This window comes from Malaclemys terrapin, chromosome 9 (assembly GCF_027887155.1).
Source record: "Malaclemys terrapin pileata isolate rMalTer1 chromosome 9, rMalTer1.hap1, whole genome shotgun sequence".
Taxonomy (NCBI): domain Eukaryota; kingdom Metazoa; phylum Chordata; order Testudines; family Emydidae; genus Malaclemys; species Malaclemys terrapin.
Window position 1 is genome coordinate 24,044,308 of NC_071513.1, and position 21,508 is coordinate 24,065,815.

The 21,508-nt window shown below is 44.6% G+C and overlaps 1 protein-coding gene across 2 annotated transcripts in view; it reads right to left on the minus strand.

The window, feature by feature from the left end:
• Nucleotides 1–21,508, minus strand: part of OPHN1 (oligophrenin 1) — a 128,109-nt gene that overhangs the window by 58,537 nt on the left and 48,064 nt on the right. For both annotated transcript variants that reach the window (XM_054040035.1, XM_054040034.1), the window contains 3 exons: nucleotides 18,885–18,980; nucleotides 11,513–11,574; nucleotides 6,334–6,405 (listed from right to left, as the gene is read on the minus strand). In XM_054040035.1, coding sequence (XP_053896010.1) covers nucleotides 6,334–6,405; nucleotides 11,513–11,574; nucleotides 18,885–18,980 — 230 coding nt within the window. The remainder of the gene's footprint in view (nucleotides 1–6,333; nucleotides 6,406–11,512; nucleotides 11,575–18,884; nucleotides 18,981–21,508) is intronic.

Below are 21,508 nucleotides of genomic sequence, written 5' to 3' on the forward strand. Positions count from 1 at the left end.
AGCCAAGGCTTCCAGGAGCTAGCCTGCTTACTCCATTCAGCAGCCAAGAAAAATTATTGAAGCCCAATCTGCAAACACAAGCACAAATTAGTTGCTCATGAATATTCAGTGAGAGCAGCATTACCTTCCTATTAGTATGTGCCAATATTCAGAGCCAAGAACCACACAAGTTCCATGTACTCGCTTACCAACAGAAAATACTTATTGTAATTGAATGCAAGACAGAGTAGCACAGTCAGCATACAAGTTAACAAAGGAAACTGCTCTTCGAAAGCGCTTTGAAAGCCCAGCTCTCTAAGCTTCAGAGGATGCGTGTTTAATCAGAAACTAATGAGAGTCCTAGAAATAGCATGAGTTGCTGGGCTAAGCGGCCTGTCCAACAGCAGCTAGGGATAATGGTACAACGGAAGGGTTACAATTCCTTTGGCATTCTCTCTATCATCTGCTGCTGATAAACTGTGGCACAAAGGCCTATGCCTCCTGGAAACTGGCTTAGTTCCAAGCTTGAGTTGAGGAATAGAGCAGTCAAGGGGAAAGATAAAAAGCCTGACTTGCAAAACTTTCCCTTAACCATTTCTGTGCTAATTAGGATCCTCTGAAACTGCCATCCAGCAGGAGGCATGGGGAATTATTGTGTATTATTCTGATTATTTCAGGTCACTGTAAGGACAAAATCTTGCTTGTCTGCAAGGATCACTTTCACCCCCTAAACCACTTACATGGGACCCAGCAGAATGCCAGCAGTGTGTGCTAAGGATAGGAGGCTAGCACACTCGACAGTACTGTGTGACAAAGTCTGTGAGGCCAGCCAGGTTAGGGTGAGGCCAGAGGCCCTCCTCCCTGCAAGCATCTGTCAGCAGGCTCTGGAGGCAGGGGGGAGACACAGAGCAAGATTCACTAGCAGGTGTAAGGGAAGCTGCTCTGTGCATACCCTGTTGTGGATTTCCTGAAGCCTCCTGCCTACCCTTATCTTGTACCTCAACTTGGTCACTTCAGGTTTCATCTTGTACCTCAACTTGGTCACTTCAGGTTTCATCCCTACAGCCTCAGAGGAGCAAGGCCACAACGTAACTCTAAACAGATTTGGGGAAATACTGCACAAATAGCTGTGAATATTCACTTGGATTTTTAAATTAACCAGCTTTTGCTGAGTTTATCCCCTAATGTGGCTGGCCTCTTTTGGTGAACATGCAAGTCATGTTTACTGGCCGGCTGGTTTGCAGAGAGTGAATTTCAAACTCAAACTGCAGGTACGTGCACATTTATCCAATCGGGGATCAAAAACAGTGTTATGTGACTTACCTCATTAAACTTAGCTTGACAACACAACTCAAGATATTGTTTATCAAATACATCTACTGAATTTTTTAGGCTCAATGAAGAATAAAGATGTGTTGAATAAATTCAGACAATGAATCAACGTGAGGAAATCACAATCCACTGGCAAATAATCTGATAGCAGGACAGGCACTAAATTCACAAGATGAATTCTTTGCAAATTATATACCGTGCGCTAGCCCTAGCTATTAATCCTCTGTCTCATTTTCATGTTAACAAAAAGGTTGAGGGAGCAGGAATCAAAGGAAAATAACAAGAAAACTCTGATGCAGAAAAAAATGTTTAATGGCTGTGTTTTCAAGTGATTTTTATGGTACCGTATATCATGAGTTATTTAAAATAAAAGTTGTGTGAAATATAAAAATGTCCATGCAGTTGAAAGATGCTGTGTGAGCATTTCTGTAAAAATATTCTAGCATAGTTCAGGTTTTTTTCCCCCACTTAGTTCCCCAAAATTCTCCTGATTTGCCTCAAACGGAGATCTAAGAACAAGAAAACTTCTCTTCTTCCTCTTTTTTTTGTTTGTTAATAATCATTTCAGAACTACATGCTAAGTATGACTGCTGGTCTGGTGCACATCTGAACACTGAAAAAGTGTGTCTGAAGATGACAAACCATAGGCCAATCCTGCTAACATTTCCTATGGCTTCTGTGGAACAGCTCACAGTAATAGGCAATATACCCACTAGTAGGTGTTTGCAGGATTGGGTCCTACAACTTCATAACACACATACACTTCCTACTGGGTCTACAGGACTACAGACCATTAAGTGCCCTTTGAATACACACTATCAACCGTTTTTTAAACTTCGATTTATAGCATGCACAGAATCCCACGCAGTAGTAAATATTCCTCAGGCTAACCAGAATTAGCCAAAATAGATTGTCAAAAAAGTCTGACAAAGAAAACAAAATATCCCCAGAGATGTGTCTATTCAGTAAACCAGCAATTCTGAGTGGATTTCAAACTCTCATAAGCTGAATGAATTCAGCGAGGCTGTTAACAAAGGTGTCCTGCACCCAACATACAGCTTGCCCACTGCTTATACACCTCTACCTCGATATAACGCTGTCCTCGGGAGCTAAAAAATCTTACCGCGTTATAGGTGAAACCGTGTTATATCGAACTTGCTTTGATCCACCGGAGTGCGCAGCCCCGCCGGAGCACTGCTTTACCGCGTTATATCCGAATTCGTGTTATATCGGGTCGCATTATATTGGGGTAGAGGTGTATTTAGAAATGACAAAGAGGTTAGCTGGATGAACATAAGAGCAGGGGGAGGGGAAGGGAACAGACAAATTCTTTTAGTGTGAAAAAGCTTTCAGCTTTCCTATGTGTCACTAGTGCAGCATCATTCTTTAGAAACGTTCTGAAGTGATTTCTGCTGCTCCAGGAAGATCAGAAGCTTTTCTTGACCCTGATATAAAGTGGTTTCTGTTACACTGTGCATGTGTTCCTCTGAAGAAAAGACTTGTAGATCAGGAGTAACTTAAGACTTCTAAACAGCATCTTCTCACTTGGCCTGGTTGCTGGATGCCATACCCAAATGTTCACTTTCCTTCTTTCAAATCCCATGTAGTATTTGACACTTCCCTCTCTCTCCCCAAAACACTAGCGACGTCCCCAGTCTTCTTCCTTTTCCTTTTTGAAGGCTACTACATTCCAGAAATACCAGGATTTATGGCACAATCTCACTAATTTTCAAATGCCATGGTCATCATATCCAGACACCATGCTTCACCAAGGCATATTCTAAACATAAATGACATGGGGATTGCTCCAAAATCCAGTGAAGTCTGTGGCAATATGCTTAACTCCACTGGGCTTTGGATCAAGCCCATGACCTGACCAGAGTGAGTTTGGTCAGCTATAGACTTAAAAATAAATAAACCATCATGCTTGTTTCTCTCATAGATGGAGTTGATACGGGATTAGAGCTCTGGGTTTTCTCCTCCTAGATCTCACCTGAACCCATCCAATGATCCTCAGCAAGTTCTTTTTGCTTTCTCACTTGAAACTCCAACAATCAACAATCCAACATCTATGGCTGATCTTTCACTATCTCATTTTAAAGTGGATGATGCTTCCAGGCCAGGGTTGAGAGACTAAAGTCAGCTCAAGAATCCCATTGGGATCCTCTGCCATGGTATGAGCTTGTAGAGAAACACAATGCAGGTGTTCCTTGTATTGCCACTCTCCCAGCATTCACGCAAACAAACATTTATCTATAATTCATGAAAATAGCAATAATCCCAGGCCTTGCTGCTGGTGAAGGAGGGTAATTGAAGAAAGACCCCCTGTGCTGTATCCCAGTGAAACCCTGCAGAGGCATCTGTGTCGGAATACACCATTTAACAGAGAGACTCCATTCATCCCCCAGGAAAAGCGGGTTAGTGCAGACTCAGATGTCTTAGACTATCTGGCCGTTTTCCAACCACAGCTGTCACAAAGGCCCAATTCAAATGCCCTTCCTATCTGGCATCAGTGTCCTTGAAAGAGAACGGAAAGCATCTTACAGAAGGCGACTGACAAACACAGAAAACAGTAATCAAAGGGTACGAATTATCTCTGATGTGCCTCTGCTCAGCATGACTAAAGACCTCGTCCTGATCTCACTCACGCTGGTGCAAGTCAAGAGGAACTCTACTGAAGTCAATGGAGTTACAGGAGCGAGGGCAGGAATCAGGCCTTTATTTCACTTCATCTTTTATGGTAGCCCAGTGCTGCGATTTCCAATGGAAAACTCTAATAACCGCGCTGACCCTCATCTGTACTTCACTCTGTCTAATACTAGGGGCGCCGACACTGTGGGGCAATTCTATAAGTAGCACAAAGGACAGACGTTTGTGCTGAGTTAGTGTAGATGGAGCCTCAAATCAGTCTGAGCTAGGGTGTGATTCCAAGGTCACATATGCATACTCATCGAGCTAGCATGCTAAACACAGCAGTGTAGCTACGGCAACACGGGCTAGCTGCCCCAAGTACAAACCCGCCTGATGTCCTTGGGTATATATTTGGGGTGGCTAGCCCAGGCAGCTACTGGCTGTGCTACCACAGCGACGCTACTATTGTTAGCGTACTAGCTGAGATCAGAACTGGCATGAGTATATGCATGCCAGCTGGGAATCAGTCACTCGAACCAGAGTTAATGCTCAGAGAACTTTCCCGTTTGGTAGCTCTTTGGAGGTGGTGTGATTTCAGGCTGTTAGGCTCATCTCCACAGGCATGGGGAGAGGGTCTGGAAACTGGGGCAAGGATGGAGGAGGGAACTCATCCATTACCTTCATTTGAGGTCTCCATTTCTTCCTCCACCCGCATGCACTGTGGCACCCAATGGCACCCCACATGGACATCTATCCCTTTCGGAAACTCAGATCCGTTGTGCCCTTCCCCACTTCAGGGCATCGCAACAACATTCAGGATAAAGTGAGTCACATTGAACATGTAATTTCCTAGCTTATGTTGATGGTGTGAGGTGCATGAAATACCCTCCTCATCCCAGGTCACCAGTCCACAATGCTTTTCTTCTTCTAGTACCTCCTAAAGACACATAAAGAGTAGACAAAGAACTATATAACTCTGAGTCAATTCTTTCTCTGGGCTTCCTCTGTCTTCTCCATTTCAGTCTATTAGACTGTTCGTTGTGTGGTGCAGTGTAACAGATTGGCAGTGTCTGTCTGAAACACCTTATCCTGACTGCAGGTGTTGATCTTGCTGGGAAAGGGTTAGGTGGGTTTTGTGAACTCCATGAGACAGGTGGCTCTTTATTCCACCCAAATAAAGGAGGTGGGAGTGGTTCTCTGGGAAGAAAGGATCTAGTGTGGGGGCGGAGCAGTCCTGAGGGGACAAGCCCTAGGAAGCAGGACTGGAGTAAACTTTGTTACCTTATTATTATTATTTATTTGTATGGTGGTAGAGCTTAGGCCCCCGTCGTGCTAGGTGCTGTACAAACACAGAATAAAAAGATGTAAGCTCTTTGGGGAGGTACCAATCTAAATAGGAGTTGACTTCCTTGTTAATAAAAACAAACCCCTGAAAGGGGTGAGTTTTATCTCTACACAGCATGTGTGGACTGTTTGTACAGCAGGTGTTTGCTCACAGGCAGGGACACTTTCATTTTGTCTGATATGGAGCCATGCACATTGTCAGTGTCCAGCACATGTAAATTACCCTTGTATGTGTTTGGTTATTTTTGGTGTTTGTTTTTTGGGGGGAGTGTGTGTGTGAGGGGGGTTAAGTATCATTTTCTCCAATGTATTATTTATTAAATGTCAAAGGCTCAGATGGGTCGGGCTGAATCCAGGCTCTAAGCATGTCTCCATTTTGGAGCTGGTTCAGACCCAGCCTCATTTCAAACTGCTGCTGAATAACGTGGACCCTGAGTCCCTGATGGCCGACAAGGAAGAAATAATCTTTTCTGCTCCATGTGTGCAGGACTCACTTTTCGTGATGCGTTGCTTTAAAAACTTGGTCCATATGACAGAGCCATTAGAAGCATTATTTAAACATTTCTTAAACTGAGTCCTATGCCGCATTCAAGTCCTGATTACTGGTCTCTCTAGTTTTTTTCTCTCTGATCTATTTTGAGGGGGGAAGGAGGGAGGGTTATTTTATTCTACTGAATTTAGAATAAAATCAGGTCCAACATGGCCCTTGCAAACAAGGGGGAGGGCAAGTAGTAAGGCAAAAGAGGACTTTCATGATCTCTGGTGAAAGAGGGTGCAACTTTCTCAGGAAGATCTGTGTTGGGATTATGCCAGAGTTGAGCCCCATTAGTTCAGGAAGTACCCTTGGTACTGCTCATGACAGGAAGTCAGACTAAAGCCTGGGTGGACTTCCTCGTTCCAGCATGCCGGCACTGGGGAGGAGAAATGTCTTTAATGCTCCTGCTGCACTTGAACAGTACGCATGAAATCTCTGTCTTTAATCTCTCCAGTACCATCCTGCTTCTTTAAAAAAAACAACCAATACATAAACACATGTATAAAACCTACCTTGGTGAAGCCTATTTGTTCCTTACGAAAATTTTCCAGTGGTTTGATCAACAAATCACTAGCATTTTGGACCTGCAGAACAGAGAAGGAAACAACAGCTTAGTTACAGGGCACATATTTGCGTTACACTAAAGAGAGACAGGGGTAGGGGGGCAGACTGAAATGCCCAAATTGTAATCCCAGTTCTAATATTGACTCGCTGAATGTGCTCAGACCACATCATTTAACCCATGTGTCTTCTTGGCCCTCTACACAATGTAGGTCAATATTATTCCCATCTCATGGAGCTGTGAAGAAGCTAGGACAACAGTAGAGTGTTCAGTATTATTATTAGACTTCCACAGGCCCCAAATCTACTAATACCACAGGAGGGCGAGTTTGCACTCTGCCTCAAGTTATCTGTTACTACCCTCCAGGGTAAATTTCTAACCATTTCTAGTGTGGCACTTTCTATTGGATTACAGGAATCAAAGGAGCAGACTTTTGAAAGTAAAAGGATTGGGAGATTATTCATTTGGATCTTTGATTCAGGGAACCTTGTTATAATTGTCCTATTGTTGCAATCAGGAATATGTAATATGTTTAATATGAGGGGAAGATTTGCTCCAGCACATCTTCTGGATCTTTCTAGCCCAAGTACCAGATAACCCCCACAACAACCTATAACAAAAACAGGACTTTGCCATGAATAGGATCTGAATTGGTGTCCAACTACTATAATTCACACTCAGGAGCTGGCACTCAGTCTATAGAAGGGAGAACTCCATCTTTAAAAAGAGGAACAAAGACAACCTGAGGAATTACAGACCGGTCAGCCTAACTCCAATACCTGGAAAGATACTGGAACAAATTATTAAACGATGAATTTGAAAGAACCTGGAGGATAATCGGATAATTAGTAATAGCCAACATGGATTTATCAAGAACAAAATCACACCAAACCAACCTAAGTTCCTTTGTTGACTGGGCTATTGGCCTAGTGGATAGGGAGAAAGCAATAGACATGTTACCTTGATTTTAGTAAGGGTTTTGACACAGTCCCACGACAGTCTTATAAGTGAACTAGGGAAATTACTATAAGGTGGGTCCACAACTGGTTGAAAGACTGTACTCAAAGAGTATGTTTAAGTTAGATATTAGAAAAAAATTCTAATGATAAGGATAGTTATGATCTGGAATAGGCTTCCAAAGGAGGTTGTGGAATCCCCATCACTGGAGGTTTTTAAGAACGGGTTGGACAAACACTGGTCAGGGATGGTCTAGGTATACTTGGTCCTACCTCGGTGCAGGGGGCTGGACTTGATGACTTCTAATGGACCCTCCCAGCCCTACATTTCAATGACTCTTTGTTTCCCCTAAATAACCCCCCTCTGATCGTTGCTCTGCTAGACACCCAGGCTCCTTGGCTGGAAGGAGAATCCCCTCAATTCAGGGTAGGGTGTCCAGATGTCCTGATATTATTGAGACCATCCCAATTAGGGGCTTTGTCTTACATACACAACTATCCCCAGGCCACTCCCCAAAAAAGTGTCCTGGTTTTTCACACTTGCTACCTGGTCACCCTAATTCAGGATCTTTGAAAAAGTATGGGGCACCTCAAAAAATAATGACATGCCCTCTTGCATATGGCACGAGCTGCTGACCACAACTCACGCAGGATGGGCTGACAGGAATGCCCGCTGCTTTGCAAACACAAACTAGAAGCATCCTGAAGAAGGCAAGGCTGTTTGTTTACTTTTCTCAGGGAAATGAAAACACCAAAAGCAGGAAGCAGATTATATGTATTGTAAACATGGTGCATGAATCATCCATGCTGGTGTCTGCAACCTCCTTTTAACTCAGATTGCTCACTGTCTGCAGAGTCAGGACAGGTTGGCTCCATCTTTGGAATTATACAATTATATTGTTTCCTGCCCAATCTATGGAGAAACAGGGTAGAAGAAGCACCTCTCTCTGCAGTGGCTTATCCCCGGCCTCTGCTCTTGGCCAATCTGTTTGGTACCAAGTGAAACCTCTGTCATCCTCACTGCAACACCACTCAGCAAAGCTGTGGCTCCAGCCCTGCTTTTCCATTACAGCATCTATCCCTTTTGCAGTGGAACCATTGAATGATGATCCCTGAATCTGATGGACATGTAAACAGGTGAATACAATCCCTGAGCCAAGAACATGGCCTGTTGCCAACATTTCTAAGTGAACAGGAAAGTTGGTGAATGCATTCCTAGGGAGTAACTGCATCAGACCTGAAATGAGCCGTTTTTCAAACCTAGCCACCCACAGCAACTTGTGCCCAAGATCTCACCCCCAGGAAGGCCCACATATGTGAGAATTGCTCCCCACAGACACAGCATTAGCCAGGAGCTCAAAATAATGTGTAAAAAGGGCAGTGGGAAGAGCAGAAGGCTAGTGTCATAATCTTGGCATAACACTTTCCAAAACACTCAGTTTCCAGATCCAGCATTTCTGATCGCAATAAGCACATGTGGGGAGAAGAGCAGATTTAAAATGTGGCTCTCAAAGAAATAAATTAGGGACATTCCTTTTGATGAGGCGTAATCCAAAGAAGCATGAAAGCAGGTGACTGTGTAGCAAGGCTACTACCAGTGTCTATCCCAAAGGAATCTGTGACAAAAGGCACGATGATTCTCAAACTTTCCAATCCATTATGTTCATGGAAGGCTGTCTTCTTCAGGCATGCTCTGTGACTCTTCTCTAGCAGTTTTGGAGGGGAAATTGTATTCTACCATGTGTCACGGTCCCCAGCTCAACCCTAACCATTGAGGGGTACCTCTGTCCCCTGCTGTCAAAGGTGGGAGAGGCAGGGAGACACACTCAGAACTGTTAAAGCTTTGCCAGGACACCAGTTAGTTGATAACTGAGAGCACAGAATACAGTATGAGAGGGCAGTGACCTATATAGTTTATAGATTTTTTTAAAGTAAATGGGATATTGTAAAAAGGCTGGCCCTAATAAATAACACACCAAGGGTAGAAAAAGATCAAGAAACCTTCTCAGATGGCACCCCCAAGCCTCTGAAAACCCTCAAGTTAATGGGGTCTTGGCAGTTCTCAGGATCCCACCCCTTCATCCTCCCACATAAGCTAAAGGTGGCTGCCATACCTGGGATGCAATGCAAAACGTTCTTGTTGCCTTCTTTCCGTCTATTGCTGGTTCTCTCTCATCTGTTACCCAGACCCTTGCCAACCTCTAGAGCCACAGAAAACAGAGTCCTGGCATCTCTTGAGGTATAGCTGTCCCTAACCCTCTAGTTCAGCCAGATGGCATAGGAGGAGTTTTTTCATCTTTGTATTGGGGCACGGGGGAGCAGAGCCAAACAGTGAATTCCTGGCATGCTGTGAAAGGCTTCCACTGATTCTAAAATTCATGTTTTTCCTGGAATAAGTGTGAAGTAGGTTGCCAACTTTCAATAAATGATCGAGGAGTTCTGGAGACAAAGGGGCACAATGTAATGAGGGACAGAAAGGAGTGAATCACACTTCTGGAGCTGCATGCCAGGAGAGGCAGGAGCGCAGGGGGACAACTGCTCCCTTACAAAAAAAAATAGAAATGCATGTTACTTCATATTTTACAACCTATTTGACTAAGTGGAGCGTGAAACAGTTTGTTCCCGGACATGGCCCAGCTGGCCCCATCAGAACTTAACTGCCTTCTGAGTGAAGAGGGAACCCTTCACAGACCCTTAGGGTTCCTTCAATATGCCCTTGGCTGCTCAATGGCCAAATCTTGCTGGTGGAAGGCTTGCCTGGCACCTGGGTCAGGTGCTGGCCAACTCAAGGGGAACCGTCTTCCTCCCCCCAAACTCCTTTATATTGTAGAAATAGAAAAGTCTCTCCTTCTCCCTCACCCCTCAGTTGGCTTTGGAGCATTCAGAGGGGAAGGTCAATACTCAAGTACAGCTGGTTAAAAGATAGTCCTTGAGGAGGGATATTCCACATCCCTTGTAAGCCCTACAGGGCCTCCAGTTTCCTTTGTCTTTCAAGGCCCAGCACAGTAGCAATGGTGGAGACTATGGCATCCCGCTCAGAGGCCATTGCCTCTCTTTTACAGATCAGAAGATGTCAGGTACCATCCTTTCAGCACTCCCAGCCCATAGCCTCAAGACAATAGGAATCTTAGTATATATGGTCACTTGCTATTTTTCTTGTATAGTTTGGCAGTTACACATAGTAACTAGACCCACAACTGAGCTAGCTGAGACTAAGCTGTGAAATCAGAAGAAGACTGAGTCACGTGATCATAGAACCTAAAACAGGGAACCTTCACCTGATACTCTACTGCAGGACAGGCAGGATAAACCGGAGACGCATTTAGCACTATTCTGCACTATGCAGTATTGGGGTGCTGTTCCTATCTCTGGTGGAGTTACACTGCCAGAAAAGTGGTGTCATGCAGTGCAGAGTCAGAGCCCAAGAGTGGTAGATTTCTGTCCACAGATTGCGAAAGAGAAGCATCCATGAGATAAGCTTATTATTCCATCAGCCCTCTGGAGCCCTTAATATGTGCAACAATTGACAATCAAAAACTTTCCAGCCCTGCTTTACTATCAAATGCCAGTGAGGGGCATTTGAGATAGGTAGACTGTCAGGCTAGGTCTGACACACAGTCATGTAAAAGCAAGAGCAGGTCACAGACCCTTCATGTCTGGAATTGTGTGATGACAGCTTTGTCATATCTATACCCTATATAATGTAATGAACCAGCTTGTGTGCACGGATATAGAAGATGTATACACCATTACTCTTTACTGAATGGAATAATAGAGCAGCTGTGTCATAGGCCCTATACTTCGAACAGCTAAGAGAGATCCCCCTTGAGCTCAAGGGTGAAAGGCGGTGCTTTTTTGGAACAGGACGATACAAGTTCTATTCCTCACTACTACCATGAATTTCTGCGTGGCCCCAATGTGCAGCATTATGACAATAATGTGGTCCTCCCGGGCCACTGATTTGCTACAGTAATTTCCATCCTTTTGTGTAATACACTTATGCCTAGGATACAAATAGGCATAATCACTGTCATACTCCAGGGCCTGAGGAGGGATTTGTTAACAAAATCAAGTTTTGCAGTTAAACAGAGAATGCCAAAGAAGCCAAGTGTTTGCTATGAGCAGCTTTGTGACTTCTAGCCCACAGCAGATGTTCGGAGGAGGTCACCTTACCATCATTGATCTCTCAAGTTCTACCTCCTGGAGCAACTCTGCAAATTCCTTAAAGGATTCAGCTATAAAGAGAGATAGAAATGAAACAATTAATTAGTGCAGATCCTGGTCAGATTAGTGTTGAATTTTAGCCTCCTGATTGCCGCATTAAGTACAACACTCCAAGCAGGGCCAGAGAAACAGCTGGGGTTTATTGGTTGACACTCCATCTAGGCAGGCTGTTTACATAACACAGACTTTTCTTTTCTCTCACAACTGTCCACACCAAAGCCATGCCCAAAATCTGCCTCTTAGGCTTAAGTAGCAGGTTGAAAGCTTTACACTTCAACTTTAATGAAGGCCTTTGAACAAGCTCAAAAATCTTACTACATCTTTGTCACTTTGAAGGCTCTCCACCCATTCTCTCAGCATTGCCCAATTGTTTAATTACTCACGGTAAGAGAGTGTGATCACAACTGACATAAATGCTGCTCCATGGGTTGGCTGGAAGAGCGAAACAAGTGATGTCCTTTGGCTGACATGCTGCCTGAGGCAGAAAGCACTGACTCCATCAGCCACAGAGGACGCAACAGGACACTGTTCCCTGTTGTCAGACTCTGGTCCATTATGGCAGGAACAACATGGAGGTTTGTCCTTCATGGAGCTTTGTTTATTTAACCAAAAGGAAGAAAATTCAGTCCAAGAAAGCTCTCTTCCCCTCCCCCTCCCCAATCTTGAGCCTTGAGGAAGAGGAGGTGAAATCTCCCATCATTTCTTGTGGCTAACACTAATGAGGCCACATCCTCATATTGCAGACAGATCTGATCATTTTAACATCTGCATTCTGGGGCAAAGACACAGTGTTTATTCCCTCTACGTGAGAAGTCACAAAGGTGACATAACAGAAGTAATCGGAGCATATTAGCTCTGTCTCAGAGGAACTGGAAAAACTGCTGCTGCAGGTTAGATTTGGTTCATTATAGAATAACGAGGAAACTAAAGAGTGAACAGGGAAATCAAGCAGAAATACTTCATGCCCAGTTGCAGCTGAACATACGGAATAAGTTACCAAGCAAGGCCAGCAAGACAAATAATGCAAGGGAGGGTAAGGGGTGGGAAAAGTGACAGAAAAGTTCAAATGTCCATTTCTACTCTTGAGGGGAGTGGCAGATAGAAGGCAGCCATACTCCACTCCACCAGTTCCTAAGCCTACGCAGCATAACACCCCTGCCTCCCCACCCCACCCCCGCAGTATGAACACTGCACAGTCAGGACCCAGGACACTTTGGGGAGGGGGATACAGCCAGGTGGAGAGGTTGGAGATCAGCTCCAGAGATGCCAAGCAATTGCTTGTAGAAATGACTTTGGAACGTCTGCTCCATGCTTTCTCCCCAAGTCTTTGTCAAAAACCTGGCACTTCTGGAGAGGGGAAGCATCGCAGGGGACCACATGAAGCGCTTTGGCAGCAAAGCTAAGGAGCAAACCATGCTACTGGGGAAGATTATGACGGTGATTAAAGTAAAGGAATCGGCACTGTGTGCCATTGCCTTGAAATCCTGGTGGTTTGGTCTTATCTGGCCTGCAGCTGGATTCCTTTGTCTAGGGTGCTAGAGCAACACAGTGGAAAGATTTGAGAAAAATCTTACACGCAGACACTGCCCCTAGGAAATAGTCAAGCGCACCATGATAGGTGTGGAGCACTTCACAGAGCCCTGTGGAGCGGACTTCTCCATAAACTCTGCAGGAATTCCAACCGCCCTCTATTTACACTCACCCCTGGTTTGTTTACAGTCCAAGCCCTTTAATTCCAGAAGAGTATATATGTAGCCAATTAGCCCTGCAGAGGAGACTGGAAAATTAACTCACTAAAGAAATTTTTAGAAAAACTTTGGCTTTTAACAAAACAAAAAGGCAGAGCTCCTAGACGGGAGAGCTTCAAGGGCAATAGCTCTAAAAACTGATCTATGTTAACAGTGGCTTAGAACATCCTCAGCAATGTGCCAAATAATGAAGAATGGAAGCATCCAGGTGTACAGGGCGACTTGTACACCAGTATCTTGCTTTGCAGGTAATGTGTGCAGAATCCAGTCCTTGCCTTAGCTGCAGGCTAAGTGCTCTACCCAGCATTCAGAGGGACATAGATATCTTAGTGGTAGCTCAGGAAGTCTGTCCAGCCTTTTGTTAAAAAAACCTAGCTGTAGCAACTACTTCACAGCAAATGAATGGTTGTTAGGTATTGTAGGGGGATTTACTGTACACTTGCTGAGGAGGGCAAAAAAAGAAAAACCACCAACTTGTGATCTGATAATTCCACTGTCGTCATCAAAATAGCACCTTCTCGTTATTAGTCAGTGATTCCGAGTTTCCCCCACAAAACAGAGAACTTTAAATTCCCAAACACCTAGCTTCAAGCTCGCCGTGATGGTCATTGTATTCTACTACTGGCCCAGGAGCTGAGGCGTGCTAACGTTCAGCATGGTCGCCAATGGCTATATGAAGTCTGAAGTATTCACAGGTTCCAAGAGGTTAGGTTCAGGGAAAATGAGCACCAGGGCCAGGGCCGGAGCGGTCATCACTGCAGAAAAATGCCATAAATCCCTAAAGTGGTGGGCACAACGAGAGGGTTTAAAAACCTCAAGGAGTTGTTCTTCCCTTGCTCCACAGGGAGGATTTATGCATACATCTCCTGAGGCAATAACTGGAGTTACCCATATAATTTACTTATGTGTCAGCGGAAGACTAGGCCCACTTAAACTGTTTAAAAGCAACTTGTAAATGATTTTTTTAAAACAGATTTGTGCCCTTTTTGCTGCTTTATGGCACGTAAAGAAGGCTTGAAAAGCTTTGTTGTTTTTTTTTATTGATTTGTTTGCCATTTTCCCTCCTCCTTAAGTTATTTAAGAATTTCAAGTCAGGTCCTCCCCAGTTTTGCTGGAGAACTTCTTGAGGGTTCCAGTGATGTCTCTGTATAAGCTCTCATTCCCTAGCTAAAAGGGCAGAGTGAAGGGTTTCTGAATCTTCAGCAAAGACATCCTTTCTCCCAAATGTTCATTAGGTAGTGCGGTTAATAGGGTTTTTGTTAATTCCTTCTAAGTGATGCCAGTTCTCCTGATTTTATCTTCAGTCTCATAATATGTGATATTTTGAAGCCCCAGTTCCTAGAGGCACATGAATGCATGAGAATCTCAGCTTTCATTTTAAAAAAAGTAAATTTTCAGCTCTTAGATTTGGGAGAAAAACTGGAAAACATGAACCCTAAAAAGGTCAAAACAAAACAAAACAGAAGGCAAATAAAACCCCCCAACATGTATTACTTCAAAAAATCTCATGATTTTTAATCCACTCATGATTTTGGGGGGCCTGACTCATGATTTTTGAACACATGTGGCTGGCTAAGCTCCAGTCTCAAAACAGCCTCACTAAAAATTAATCATATTTCAGTGTCTTGTAAAGCTGTAATTTCATTACTTCCCCAATCACCTTGGAGTTTCCCAGAGTTGACAAGACCTAAATGTCTAATGAGGAATAAAAAGAAGCAGGGATGAGAAAAAACAACCCTTCCAATACTTCCGTCCCCCAGTGCCTGGTTCAATGGGATCCCCAATTCATGACTGGGATTTCTACATGCTGCTGGAATATAAATAATAAAATAAAAAGTGGGGAAACAAAAGGTACAAGCCTAATTTGGTTTTTTTGCAGTTAACCTTTAAGTGACAATAACTCTTGAAAGTTTCCCATGCTCGTTTAGACACAGCAAAACCTGCACATATGACCAAAGGACCAACCACAATCTGCTATTTAAACAGATGTGGGCCTTCCAATAAGGGTGGAGTCAATTTGTGCTCAATTCATTCGGGGCACTCTCTTAAGATGGGAGGCTGACAATTAAGGGTGTGTCTTGAGAAAATTCCACACCTAGGGTGGTGTTTTCAGCAACAGAGCTGCTTACACTGCTGGGGGGTTTCCAGTGAACTATGCCTATTGCCTCGACTACAGATGTATGTGAAAACCTGGCTCTATATTGCTGAAGCTGTTCAGTAACACAATAATGTAAGTCATACAAAGCTATGTAATAAAGATATGTCAAAAGCAATTAAGTCACCTCGGGGGAAAGCTCCATCTGCAAGAGACAACACCAGTGAGGCGTCTTCCTCCTGAGTCACATCTGAAGCATTCAACTTCATTATTTTATAACAATGCGTTTTAGCTTTGTCCAAATCTGCTTGAGTTTGTAAAGAGCACAGGCCTTGCCATCTGCCTCCATAACAAGTGCAACACTGTTCACGTTTACAGATCAAACCCACTCCCCTAGAGTTTGATTAAAAAATGTTCTGTGGATTTGTATGCTCCACCCTTCGTTCTGCGCAGCACACCTCTGAGCTATCAGATCCTATGCCCGGGGAGAATCTTGACACTGATTACAAACCACCATCTCATAACAATTTTAAAAGTAGAATAATTAAAGCCACTTGTGGGATGTCAATGATATGTTCCCATTTTCAGACAAAGGGGAGATTTTCAAGAAGGCTTTTTTGTCTCACCCGTCAGGGAGAGACTGCAGGAACTGGTGTGGAAGAAGAAATACAAACCACATTTCTTCATGCTGAGTGATCAGAGAGGATCGCCTTAAAAGGTAACTTCCTTGGTTCACAACCGAAGAACTATTTGGTGTCCTTTAAGTTTGCGTGGCCCAAGATCTGACCCTGTTATCTTCCTTCTTAGATCTGTTTGCAAACACCTTATACTGAGTCTGTAATGCTTGATAGTCCTCCTCACCCTCCCAAACCACCCAGAACAAATGCTTTACTGTTACAGGCCACCTAACGCTGGGGAGAGGTGCCAGCCTGACAGCTCTGGAGACTGGGGAGAGGTGCCAGCCTGACAGCTCTGGAGACTGAAGCTCTCTTTATCCACGGAACAGGTGCTCCGCTGAGCAGATGCAGCGGCAGTGCAAACATCCCCAAGCTAACTGATGAAGAGGCTCTATTTTCTTTCCCTCATAACCACTCCAGAGTGGTGGGCAGACAGGCTACACATTCAGACTGGGCTGATGAACTGGAAATTTCTTTTGGATTAACAGGAAAGAGACACTTGCTTCTTGGATTGCTCTTTGCCTCAGATCCTTCCATTCCCAGTAGGGCTGATTTATATGCACTGTTTTCCTCTCCATTATCCAGCATCACATGAATTTGGAAATTCAATACCTCTTTTTCCATTACAGTTGGACTCTGACTCTTTTTCAGCAGATTTCACCTATGAGCTTTATGCTGAAGGAAATCAGATTCTGAAGGGCAAATCACAATCTGCTCCAAAGTGCTTACAAAAAGCCAGCCTTTGCTTCCCTTCCTTCCTTCCCCCTCTGATTCAGGCTCAGAGAGTCTCTCTCAACATGGACACTGTCACACTTCCAGGCACAGTTAAACAATAATGTGAATCTTGCGTGAATCTGCACTAGTAGGCTATCTATTTTCCTCTCTATGCACCCAACCCTGCAAGTGCTGAACACTCTCAACTGCCTTTGACACCACTGGGAGTGGAGGCTCTCAGTATTTTGCAGGATCAGGACAACGGTGGGCAAACTTTTTGGCCTGAGGGCCGCATCGGGTTTTGTAAATTGTATGGAGGGCCAGTTAGGGGAGGGGGACGTGGTCCGGCCCCCACCTCCTATCTGCTCCCCCCAGGGACTCCTGCCCCATCCAACCCTCCCTGTTCCCTGATGGCCCCACCGGGACCCTTGCCCCATCCACATACTCCCACTCCCTGTCCTCTGACCACCCCCAGATCCCCGCCGCCCCATCCAACCCCTCTCATTCCTGACGCCCCCCGCCCAGGACCCTGCCCCATCCAACCACTCCTTCTCCCTGTCCCCTGACTGCCCCCGGAATCCCTGTCCCTGACTGCCCCCTGCTCCCCCATCCAACCCCCCTCTACCCCCATTCAATCCCCTGTTCCCTCCCCCGACCGCCGCGACCCCATCCACATCCCTGCCCCTGACCACCACCCCGAACTCCCCTGCCCTCTATCCAACTCCCCCTGCTCCCTTACCGCGCTGCCTGGAGCACCGGTGGCACTACAGCCACGCCATCCGGCTGGAGCCGGGCCACAACGCGGCTGCCACTGCACTGCCACCACGCAGCACAGAGACTGGGTCAGGCCGGGCTCTGCAGCTGTGCTGCCCCAGGAGCTCACAGCCCCGCTGCCCAGAGCATTGTGCCGGCGGCGGAGCGAGCGAGCTGAGTCTGTGGGGGAGGGGGACAGCAGGAGAGGGGCTGGGGGCTAGCCTCCCGGGCCAGGAGCTCAGGGGCCGGGCAGGACGGTCCCGCGGGCCATAGTTTGCCCACCTCTGCTCTATGACATTTCCCTGGGATCAGAAACAGTTCTCCTGTATGACTCATGCACATTAGGCACTGCTGGTCTATTTCCTGTAGTTTACTGAGTTTTCCAGCACAGCTAAGGAATTCCTGCACATTTTACTGAGCCCTCACGTATCGATGTCACCACAACAATAGTTCCCAGACTTCAAAACTGCTAGTTTGACAGTGATGGTTAATCCCAGGGCAGATGAATTCTAAAAATGCCTTTTTTAGGAAGTTTAGTCCATTACTTTTAGCTCCCTGGATGCAGCAGACAAATGTTTAACCAACAAAGAATTCTCTGGGTTGGCAGGAAAGTAGTAAAATACATGGAAACCAAACCAGAAACGGAGGCGTTGAGCTCAGGGAAGCTTTGCATGCTGCTGGCTGTCTACAACGAAGCTGCAGCTTCAGAGGCACATTGGGCGTCTTTTTCAATGTAATGGAGCATGTTAATTTTCTTCCCGAGGGGGTCACAGGCCAGTGCTGATTCTAGGTCACCGTGGGGATTGCTTATAGCATTTCAAACCACAGCAAGTTTAGATCGAGGAATACTGTTAGCCTGGTTCAGAACACACAGCCAAGTGCTCTGAGTAACACTATCTGGCCCAGGTAAAGAGCGGGGTGGGGGGGTAAGACAACATGCAATAACACTCCGAAGAGGTCACCTACAGGGTACTTACTGCAATGGAGAGCCTCACTCTGGATTACTGCAATTCATTTCCAATCTTTGGCAATAAGGAGGAGGATTAGAGCTGTAAAAGCTATTAGGTCAAAATTATCCTACAGCACTGAGAGTCAGATTCTAAACATTAATGCTTGAAGACTTATTAGATGTGCTATAAACTACATCTGTGACTGCAACTATAGGAGACCCACTCACTATGAACCAAATGGCATCTTAGAAACGTGGCTCCTGGTTCTGTGTAAGGACCAGAACAGAGTTATCAGTGCTGGAGTCTACTATGCAGTCTCACAGTAAAAAGGAGATAAACTTTTCTAAGTAGCTGAAAATCTACATTGAAAGGAAAAGCACTTACCAATATTAATCTCGTCATCGGTTAGTGTGTCCCCAATAAAGTCAAACTGAAAGGACTGTAGAGTCTGAGAGAATTTCTGCACGGCAGAAGAGTAACCTGGAAAAGGAAGAATTGAAGGTTGAATGTTTATGTAATTGATACATAGGGGTGGTGAGTAAAGTTTTAGGAAATAAATGTTGGAAGAGGAGATTTACAGTGGAGGGTTAAAAAAACCCAGAACAGATCTCTGTGCACTCCATGGATTTCAAGCTCTCTTGAAAAATAAAAAAGGTAAATGTGTATTTTATGTGCTGATATTAGGGAATACATTTTCAAAGGGTCTCTGAAAGTACACCTGCAATATTAGCAGATGCAACAAATTCCACAAGCAATTGATCATATGTGTCTATATATCCTGGTGATGAGTGTAGGAATAGTTTTCATCTGCAGAAACGTGCAATCTCAAAGATACTATTCACCATTTTGGAATACAGTCAGAGAATTTGACACTATGAATATTGTTTATGGGGACCAAGAGAGGTTAGCCATTTGTGGATGGCATGTTGGACCTTTTCTCTCCATCCCCTGCAAATAAACAAAACATAAGTTGAGCATTACAGGTCAGATCTTCAGCTAGTGTAGATCAGTGTAGCTCTGTTCAAATCAGTGGAGTTATTCTGATTTACATCAGCTGAGGATTTGCCCATACTAGGAGCCAAATTTGTAATCCAGGGCATACCTCAAAATAAGCCTCAAGTTTGCTCAAGACATGCTATCAAACACCGAAGCACTACCCATCCTGATGTTTTAAACCAAGACTTTCAAAAATATAAGTTAGGATACTTATATAGCTGTGTTATTTTCCAAAGTACTGAGCACCCAACAGCTCCCACTGGAGTGAACAGATACTCAGCACTTTTCAAAATCAGGTAACTTAGGCCATGTCTACTCTACCACTTAGGTCGGCAAAACGTATGTTGCTCAGGGGCGAAAAAAACACCCTCGAGCGACATACGTTTCACCGGTATAAATGGTAGTGTACATAGTGCTGTATTGCCAGGAGAGCTGCTACCGCCACTCACTGGGGATGGTTTAATTATGTTAACAGGAGAGCTCGCTCCCATCAGCATGGAGCAGCTACATGAGAGATCTTACAGCGGCGCAGCTGCATTGGTACAGCTCTGCCGCTGTAAGGTATCTAGTGTAGATATCATGTAGACAAACCCTTAAGCTTGACTAAGGCAAACATTTAGCTTGCAGCAAGCTGGAGAGTGAATCTACCCCACACTAGCCCCATGAATCCTGCTGATATGTATTAACAGTTCATTAATGTACTTTGATCCTAACTACTTGTTAATGAAGATCAGCAGGTGCACACGGACAGTTAGTTCATGACAGGCTAGTGCAGAACAGATTCATACCCCAGTTTGCCATAAACTAACTGTTTGTGTAGACAAGCCCTAAGTTTAGGCTCCTATATGTGAAAATTGTTGCCATATACTTAAGATAGTATTTGCATGTTTTGTATTTGATGAGAAGAAGAAAATGAATAGAACAAATGCTTTGGGGCAGATGGATGCATTATTGTGAGGACATATATATTGCCATTTGGGGCAGTATTTCCACAAGTTTGCCCACTTGGAAAATAAAATAGAAAATCACCTTTCAAAATGATAGCTGCTTTCTCAGAGCAACACAAACACATAAACAGTTCTATAAACAAGCAAGGTAGTGAAACAGCTGGGCTTGATAAGGCAGGGGTTCTCTTGTGCTCTGCAGAGCACTTCCAGGTAGTCCTTGGATCTGTTTCTGTCCCAGTGATGAAGAAATTGCTAGGTTTTAAGCAAAGATGCTTCCTGATGGCAGTTGGTAGCCTGGTCCAGAACTATTTTTAGGCTTTCCAGAGAGGTTTCTGCCCAAGAGAATCCTTTCTCTGTATCTCGTGTGGCTGCTTTGTGTCTTTGTCAGCTACACCATTGCTTTAAACTCAACTGATCACATCTGCAGAGGAACTCGTGGGGGGGGAACAAACACTCAGAGGAACAAATCGAAACTGCAAAGTTACCTGGCAAGATTAGAGCAGTGGAGGCCACAGGTACCATTCAGTCTAAAGAAATAGCAAGTCCTGCACCCTGGAAGAATCAGCAACACAGATATGGAGGTGGCGGGAGTAACCAAGCAGTTGCATAGTCAAGTGACTTTATTTTTACCTAATCTCCTTAATATTGTCCTAAAATAAGTCCATGTAGTGAAGACACAGAGAAGGCATGGGATCAGGATTGGAAGGAGGGGAAGGGACTTGGTCCATAAGAAGATCTTAAAAGTGTTTCACAGTATAAAAGAGTCTGAAACCAATGTGATGAACCAAATCAAGCCAATATTCATGTGTAGAGCAGCATGTGTTGTTTATGTTTTGTGGTCCCCCTGTAAGAACAAGCACATGGGATAACAGAATGAAAGGGTCCGAGTTTGCGTGTTCAGGTTTCAGGCTGGAACCATTACAGGTTCTGAGTTCTGAGGCACAGAGTTCAAATCTGTATTAGACCCTTATCCAAAGGCTAACGATTGCGTGAGCACAAGGGCAGGACATAAGGATCCAGTTCATGCCCTACTGTATAATACGAGAAGGGATTCTTCTTATAAGA